The 8,615-nt window shown below is 42.9% G+C and overlaps 1 protein-coding gene across 2 annotated transcripts in view; it reads left to right on the forward strand.

The window, feature by feature from the left end:
- ptpn11a (protein tyrosine phosphatase non-receptor type 11a) overlaps positions 1–6,071 on the forward strand; it is a 17,329-nt gene extending 11,258 nt beyond the window's left edge. The window contains exons 11-16 of one of the 2 annotated variants that reach the window (XR_002273824.1): positions 311–465; positions 570–637; positions 1,531–1,682; positions 1,767–1,770; positions 1,943–2,098; positions 3,012–6,071. Coding sequence is in view for 1 of the 2 variants with exons in the window: in XM_020588125.1 (XP_020443781.1) it covers positions 311–465; positions 570–637; positions 1,531–1,682; positions 1,767–1,885; positions 1,993–2,062 (564 nt within the window). In the remaining variant the exon portion in view is untranslated. Of the gene's footprint in view, positions 1–310; positions 466–569; positions 638–1,530; positions 1,683–1,766; positions 1,886–1,942; positions 2,099–3,011 lie in introns of both variants that reach the window. The other variant, XM_020588125.1, reaches the window with a different exon arrangement.
- Positions 6,072–8,615: the final 2,544 nt, after the last annotated feature.

The raw sequence follows: 8,615 nt of genomic DNA on the forward strand, positions 1-8,615 counted from the left end.
ATTTTCATATTATTGGGGAACTGCCCAAGTCGAAACGACATGTTAAAAATATGGGTTAATGGTTTGCATATCCCCTCAATTACCCATTTAACAGTTGTCATAGTGATACCATCACTATCACTAGATGATTTATTACCACATTTGTTCACTATCTCTATAATTTCCTTTTCAACAATTGGCTTAAGAAACATAGAACATATATTTCTTTCAATTATGTTGTTATTTATATTGACATCTGTACAGATGGTACTTGCTAAGTGTTTTTACACTGTATGTTGAAAGTCTCCTGTGTGTGTGTGTGTGTGTTTAGGGAAACACAGAACGCACAGTTTGGCAGTACCACTTCAGGACCTGGCCGGACCATGGAGTCCCCACTGACCCAGGCGGCGTCCTGGACTTCTTAGAGGAGGTCAACCTGAAGCAGGAGAACATACTGGACGCTGGGCCAATCGCGGTACACTGCAGGTACACACAAGTCAAACAGTGAAAACGCTTCAGTAAATGATCCGTGTACTTTGTGGCAACAGAGGAGACGTGCTGAACCAGAGACGTTGTCTTGTGCTATACAGTGCAGGGATCGGGCGGACGGGAACGTTTATAGTGATCGACATCCTGATAGATGTGATCCGAGAGAAAGGTGAGTCTGCGCACACACCTGTCACTGCAAACGTCTTGTGTCCTGTACAATCCAGATGGGTTTTGCACTGTATTAGATGTAGAGTCTAATGCAGCGCTGTAGAGGAGTTAATTAAAATCTATATCGCACTGCGGTCGTGACTAGTGGTGGTGTTGTACTGAGCTGTGTTATGTTCTGAGGGGGTTCTAATGTTTTGGCCCCTGGTGTATGTAAATGGGATGATAAATTAGAAATGCCTCAAACGGTGATTAACTATGACATTAGTCAGAAACACAATTTAGTTTGCGGTTCTGAAAATGTCAAAAAAACAATTTACAGCAGAGCTGACAACCTGAGAAAGTGGCCGAGTGTATCTGCATCTTCGTTGGTGAGTCCATAAATAGTCTCATTGCAGTCTGTTTTGGTTTTCAAGGCTTTAGTCTGGTGTAGTGGGCACCAGACCTGTGCACCTCAGCAGTAACTGCTGAGCTGCTGTTACACTTCTCTTTAAACTAACACAAACACACAGATGATTTGATGGACTTCTCAGGCTCTCGCTGCTCATTGGCCCAGACAGGTCACGGAGCAGCGGCACTGATCAGGGAGCTCTGTACACCTTTGGTGTCAGCCTGTGCTGAAATCACTCGGGGGCGCACCGTGTGGAGGAGACTTCCAGAGTGCTTACTATACAGTGAATTCACACTTTTCATTACCTGGCTCAGAAGCTTCTCAGAACACCTCCCTGGTTTGAGATGTAAATGGGACCCCGGTGCTCTTTGATAGCATTCACATACAGTATTTACCTCAATAAAGCTGAATGAAAAGATCACAGCTGTAGTACATAGTACATGGGCTCTCACAGTGTTACCAGTGCCCACGGGGCGTCACTGTCGGCTGTTGTTTTCATGCTGCAGGCGTGGACTGTGACATCGACGTGCCAAAGACCATCCAGATGGTTCGATCTCAGCGTTCTGGGATGGTGCAGACTGAGGCGCAGTACAGGTTCATCTACATGGCTGTACAGCACTACATAGAAACGCTGCAGAGACGCATAGAGGAGGAGCAGGTGTGCAGCCAACAACCCCTCACTTCTTCATTTTTGCTCCTTTCTGCTGCCGTCTCTGACCTTTCTCTGCTTTCTCCTCTGCAGAAAAGTAAGATTAAAGGGCGCGAGTACACAAACATTAAGTACTCTTTGTCTGACCTGACTGGAGGAGAGCAGAGCCCTCTGCCTCCATGCACTCCTATCCCTACCCCCACCTGCACAGAGTGAGTAAAGCAGTTAGTGAACAGCTACTATAACAAGCTGTTTTACTTGCATTTCAGTCACTTTTGAGTCCTTGCGAAGGAAAAAGCCTGTGTGCATGTGTTGCCAGGATGAGAGAGGACAGCTCCAGAGTATATGAGAACGTGGGCCTGATGCAGCAGCAGAAGAGCTTCAGATGAGATTCATCTTTGATTCCAGTGCTCTGTTAGCTCCAGGTAAATGCAGTGGTTCGCTGCGCTTCACAGAAAACAGCATTATACTGGAAACTATATATTCCTCAGGTACCTGGTAGGTATGGACCACTTCAGGTTAATACAGTATAATGTCACTTCACCCGTCAGCTTTCAGGCAGTAACAGCCACATTTAACCAGCTTGTTGTCAGAGGGAGGACTCGCGATGAAAGATACATGGACTCCAGAGGGGTTAGCTTGATAAATACTGTTCATTCTGTCAGACCAGCGCAGCACCAGTATGTGTAATTTGCAATGTAACCACAACTACAGTGAAAATGTAATGGCACAGCACAGCTCACTAATGAACACTGATATCGACTACAGTGAAAATGTAATGGCACAGCTCACTAATGAACACTGATATCAGCACATTTGTGCCTGAACATTAGGACGTACGTACACACTGAAGGCATCACTCATCCCTCTAATACAGGAATGGTTTGTGTACACTGTTATGGAGCTTTTTCTTCAAATCTTGTGCTTAAGCCACATTTCCTGGACCCATGGCACTGTGGACGTTTTGTAGGTTGGTCTGCTCTATTCAAACAATGCCAAACACAAATAAGGGCCGAGGAAAAATACCTTGAGGGGCCCGAGTTGCTTCTTTACTAAAGGATTGCAAGATAAATTCAGCGTAATGTGTATTTTCACCCTTTAATGAACAACAGTCATGTCATAGTCACCACTCTGCTGCACAGTGGCACTTTTTAAGCTGCTTTAATGGGTCAGAATGTGAAAGCTGCTGTTTGTGCGCTGAAACCCCAGATGATTGTCACCTGACTCAGCAGCGCTGCAGTTGTCTCAGCATCGTTTTCGATGTTGGGGTCTGTCTCTCTTAAAGTGTAGTAAATTGAGAACTGGCCTTTTAATGTTTGTCCTTTGTGTCTCCTTCAGGATCTTGATACCTGACAGTTTTTTGCCTGCCACACCTTGACGCCTGAGACTTGACTATAATAACATGGAACGATGGAAAAAGCAAACTCATGAGGGAGACCAGACATCAGGGTCCTCCTGTTCTCGCTCATTAAACGTCAACACTTGCCCTCAAGTTGAATCCTAAACCACTGTGATCATCAGAAGAGCCTTTGAGAAGCCTAACATGTTAAATCTACTAAACCACAGTTTGAGTTTAGCCTTTGTGTCTCACCCCAACAAGGGCTGCACACAGTGAGCACTCGCCTCACAGGGGAAAACCTAGCTAACCTTTGCTCAGCTCTCACTTTTCTGTTTTCTCTCTTCTTCTTTTTATTAACCAAAGGAATGTTGTGCAGAATGTGTCGTAGACAGAAGTGAGGAGTTTCCTGTAAAAGGCCTGTGCCAAATCCACCTTTCTCATCCAGTTAAGTCTCTACAGTATTTGGCCTGTTAAGCCTTGAAGCAGTCAGAGACGAGACCTTATTCGTGGACTAGAGTGAGGCAGAGTTTCTAGTGATTGTCCATCTTCACTGTGTTCAGTAGACACATGTTTCTGAATGAAGTAGTACTGGCATTGTAGTGTAGTACCACATTTACTGACTTCTAAACATGAATTCCTTTTTGCACCAGAACCGCCTCAAAGACAAACTTACATTCAGGCTGTTCAGAGTGTGAATCAACTGTTTCGTTTGCTAGTTCACATGAGTTGAACGTGTTTTTGTCGGATACACGGTGTCTGTTGATGAACCATTCCTGAGCTCAAGCTGAATGTCTTTTATGCTGCACTTTTACTTGGCAGCAGAACAGTTACAGTCAAGCCTTGATTCACCTGCTGGATCTGTAAATGATCCAGTGTGACATTTGGAGGGGAGTTTCTGCCAACTGGTTGTTGCCCCATTCACACCTGCACTTCTTTGTCACTGTGGTGAGTGTTGGGTTGGCATTAGTAGTAAGTCATTAAAAACAGAACGCCCTAGGGTTTTAGGGGCGTCTGTGTATCATAGTCGCAGGCCTCGCCACAGACACAGCTGCCAAAAAGTTGTTTTTAAAGTGCATATTACTTTTTTCATTCTGCCTTTTGTGTACCATTGCCTATTCTGAGCACCACATCTACTTAATTTTGCAAGTCACAGTTTTAAGAAGCAGTTGCACATCTCTCATCTTTGGCAGGTCAGATTGTGTAACCGCTGTTGTAGATTGTCAGCTGGATTTACTAGTCAATACACACACACACGTATGAAGGATAGTGTTTTAACCAGAGTAAACCATATACAGGGGTAATTTGGCCTGTTTTTGTTTTTGTTGAGTTATATAAGAAGCTTGATCTCACTCATTTCTATTATAGCTGGTTAGCTTAGCTAAAAATAAAGACTAGCAGCAAGGGGATGCCTCTAACACCACCTCTGGCTAATTAACACTTTGTTATATCTGGTTTGTTTTAAGTTATAGTTTTAATACAACAGCAAAGTATTTTTTTTTGTTTTGTTTATCTGAGGAAGCAGGGAGTATTGGGTTAGCATTAGTAGTAAGAGCATTAAAAACAGTATGTCTTAATTAAATGTTACGTTTCCTGTGAAGGTCATTTAAATCCAGGGCAGGAACCGCAACAAAGAAAAACATTACTAAAGTAATCATTAAACATAAACGTGCTAAACGCCACCATAAACAGTACCAAACTGTTTTATTTCATACAAATCGTAATGATTGTAACGTCAGTCCATACACAAATAGAAATCTTTGAGCCAGCCGTGGTTTTGTGGGTAGTCGGTTACAGGCCAACTTTAATGACCTGTCACTCTCGGAAAGGGCCATGCTAGCTGTTTCCCTTTGCTTCCAGTCATTATGCTAAGCTAGGCTAACGGTCTCTGTGGCTCCGTGTTGAATGACAAAGTAAGAATTTCATTGTACACGGAAACGCGTTTCCTAACTGTGCATATGACAAATAAACCCTTTGACCTTTGACCTTGACATGAGAGGGGTATTGAGCTTCTCAGTGAAGTCAAGAAAACTAAACAAGTATTAACAAAAATACCAAACTATTCCTTTACTTTGTCACAGCCAGCCGCAGTATTTCTGGACGATGTTTTGTAGCTGTATTATCATTCTTGACTCACGCATTTCAGACATGTGGCCTGGATATTTTCTGCACATTTGCATACTATCACTACGCCTTGAGAAGCTGCAGTCTTGCATTTGAGCTTCCTGTAACAGTGCTGACTCACAGAGGAAGAAGCAGCTCTCCTTTTTGAGGGACACTTCTCGACAACCACTGGTCCAAGATTGAATGGCTTCTTGTTGTAACACTAAAAAAACAAGTCATGAAATCAGTGTTTTGGGTGGCTGCTTCCTCCCACGGGAGGCCTCTGCTAGCGCTCGGCCGCTGCTTCCCAACAAGTGTTCTTTGGTGCATCCCCCCCCAGGTGAACGCCGTCCACTGGCCGAGCCATGAGGACCCCTGTGGTGTGGTGCACTGTACGTAGTTTGTCGTTGAAAGGATGAGTGTGTATTGTCTCATGTTTAGTGGAGTGCTTGCTTGGGGAGTGTTGTGTGTATGTACGGCTGCTAACAGCCATCAGGACACTTGTGTGTTTTTGTTTTCTTCCCCAGTGATAAAACTGCCTTCCATTTATCGTGTAAGCAATTTAGATGCATAGACGTGCCTTCTATGCATATGCCCATGTGTATGTGATAGCTATTTAAAAACTGCTCTGTAGTTTCCACAGCCATTCAAGAACCTGTAACACTTTAATGTGAATTCCTTCGTCCTAAACGTCCTGGAACAACAAAGGAAAAATGGTGATCGCAATGCAAACAAATTATATTTTTAACATGTGTATATAGTACATGAGTACCAGGTAGCGGCGGATGTACTTGTCTACTTGCCAGTAAGATATACTGTATGTATATTCCTACAGCTTTCTTTCTGTGACACAGGGAGGGGCCTCACAAAGCTTCAGAGGTTGATTGTATGACTTTCAATGCAGTTAACCTTGTTAACTTCCTCAGTAACAATAAATGGCTAGCTCATGCACCACTAGGTCAGTGCCTTTCTGTGTGTGTCATTCATTCATTTGTTGATGCTTGATGTGCTCACAGCTGTAATGTTAAATGTCACTGGCTTAATTTTAACTATCTGAGATTTTCATTTAAGGGGAAACGAGTAAATCATGTTTTTAATGCAGTTTAAATATAAAATTTCTAAGAAGTTCAATAACTGTAGTTTTATCAGAGTCAGTTCACTAAAGTTGCAAGAGTGCAGTGAAATACTAGTATAAAATGTAGAGTGTGTGCTCGCTGCTCCGTGTAAAAAAAATACTTTGTTACAAGTAAAGGTCCTGCATTCAAAATGTTACTTAAGTGAAAGTACACAGGCAGCACTGGTGAAAGTACTCATTATGTAGAATGGCACAGGACTGGTGAAAGTACTCGTTATGTAGAATGGCACAGTTTACACTAATGTTTCAGCTGCTAAAGGAGCTGATGTTAACCACCTTTATATGCTTATACATCCTGCTGGGTAGCACTTTATTGATCCCTGATGGGATCATCTGATGTTATTGATCCCATCAGGGATCAATAAAGTGCTGATTATACTGTATTTTGTTTACTTTTCAAACTGACATTAAATGAATAGGAATTTATCAAATAAGTGTAGTGCGGACAAAGTGTAATACTTTCCTGTAAAATGTAGTTAAGCCAAAGTATGAAGTAGAGGAAAATGAAAATACTCAAGTACAGATACAGTACCTCAGTACTTGAGTAAATGTACTTAGTTACTTTCCACCTCTGGGGTTTTGAATGTGTACGTGGTAAAAATAGATGAAATGTCGTATCAGTGTAACCACTGAAGCTGAAGTGTCCGTGTAACAGTAAGCACAAACACCTGAAGTAAAACAGGAGTTGAACATTAAGTTTAACCACTGAGCACAGTTTAATGGCGTCAGTGATGAACTGAGGAGGAAGAGTCAGAGATGAAGGCAGCTGAAGTGTCGGGGTTGCACTGTGTTCAGACAAACCTGCAGCTCTTTCGCTGTGTTGCACTGAGTTCTGACTGCACAGCTGTTTTCAGATGTAGCACAACGAATCAGAGGACAAAGTACAGACCTTGCCAGAGTCCTGCTAGTTAATTCCACCCCTGCAGCGTTTTTGCATCGTCCATGGGGAAAATGAATGGGCCTTTGAGTTCCAGAGCCAGGGCTGCCTGAAATGTCTCCTCCTGCGTGGCAACGTATTTTGTCTTTTATCTTTAAGAGCTTGTTGCAGTGTTTGTTGTCAGCTTGCTGTGCCCCCGGGTTTCCAACAAACAATCAAGTAATGCAGCTTTAATTTTTTCTGTATGAGTTTGTCCCTTTGCCCTTCATCTTCCCCTTTCCCTGTCTGTCTTTTTGTCCCTTTCTTTCAGCCCAACAGGGACATGGATGTATGCAGGGCAGGCAGCCACATGTCCACACACGTCACTGACCTTAAGCTCTCAGCATGTGCGGCCGTGATTTTGGCATTTATCTGTCATTTGTCATTAGCAGTCTCGCCGTCCTTCCTTCATTCTGTTTTCTGACACTGGTCTTTTCTCCTTCTTTTCCAGAACATTTATCCTTAAAAACCATTTGGTGTCTATGATGCCTTCACGTTAACTGAAGGATCCTACAGACACCTACAGGGTTGAATTGTTAAAATGAAATTCTTTTACAGTATTTTTTCCCATGGCCTCTGATTCACAGAAACAATTAGTCCAGAAGCCTGAGCTTTGATGACCCTAATGACTTTAAGGTGACCTGTCTTTGCATCCTGTGCCTCACCAAGAATTTGGTTTGGCACTTTTTCCAGTTCTGTGCAAATCTCGTTGGCCAATTAATTGTGCAGCATGGTGTAATTACAGAGCAGGCAGAGGGAAAAGCCTCGGCGTTACAGTGAAGGGGCCAGGAGGGGGCCACAGCAGGCTGGATGACTGGCACCAACGGTCGGAGAGCGGCCCCCTGAGACACATCAACCATGATTCAAATCACCGAGGCTGAAATGTAGCAACGTCTGTCCCACATGTATGACAGTAACAGCATTTGGCTTTGTTGCTACAGAGACTGCTCCTGAAAACGACTTCAGGTTAATGTTTGCTGAATAATAGCATTACATAATCATTATGGGCTGTAATTGCACACTGCAGCCGGCCTATTGGATTGGTATTGTATTGCACATAATAAGTGCAGCTGTGTAGCTTGAGTGAAAATAAAGGAACAAAAATAGATCAGTTATAAAGTATTCCCACATGGTGCACGGATGAAACCTTTGCCTCATGTACAGTCAGAAAGGCAGAGTTAATGGCTGAGAGCAGGGTTCACTTAAAACCAATCAGAACAGGAAGTTGGACTGTGAGAAGAGACGTCTCGCATCTCGTATCATGGAACAAAGCTCATTACAAGTAAAAAGGCTCAAGTCCTAAGGAAGTAAAAGTTCTCATGCTGAACATTTCCTGTCTGATTCCAGTTTTCTGTCTGACACTATGAATAATTATGTTGATATCAAATTTCATGTATAAACAGCATTTTATTGCCACAGCTGCTCATGATCAAATCAAATCAAATCAAATTT

The sequence above is a fragment of the Monopterus albus genome, unplaced genomic scaffold (genome assembly GCF_001952655.1).
Source record: "Monopterus albus unplaced genomic scaffold, M_albus_1.0 scaffold504.1, whole genome shotgun sequence".
Taxonomy (NCBI): domain Eukaryota; kingdom Metazoa; phylum Chordata; class Actinopteri; order Synbranchiformes; family Synbranchidae; genus Monopterus; species Monopterus albus.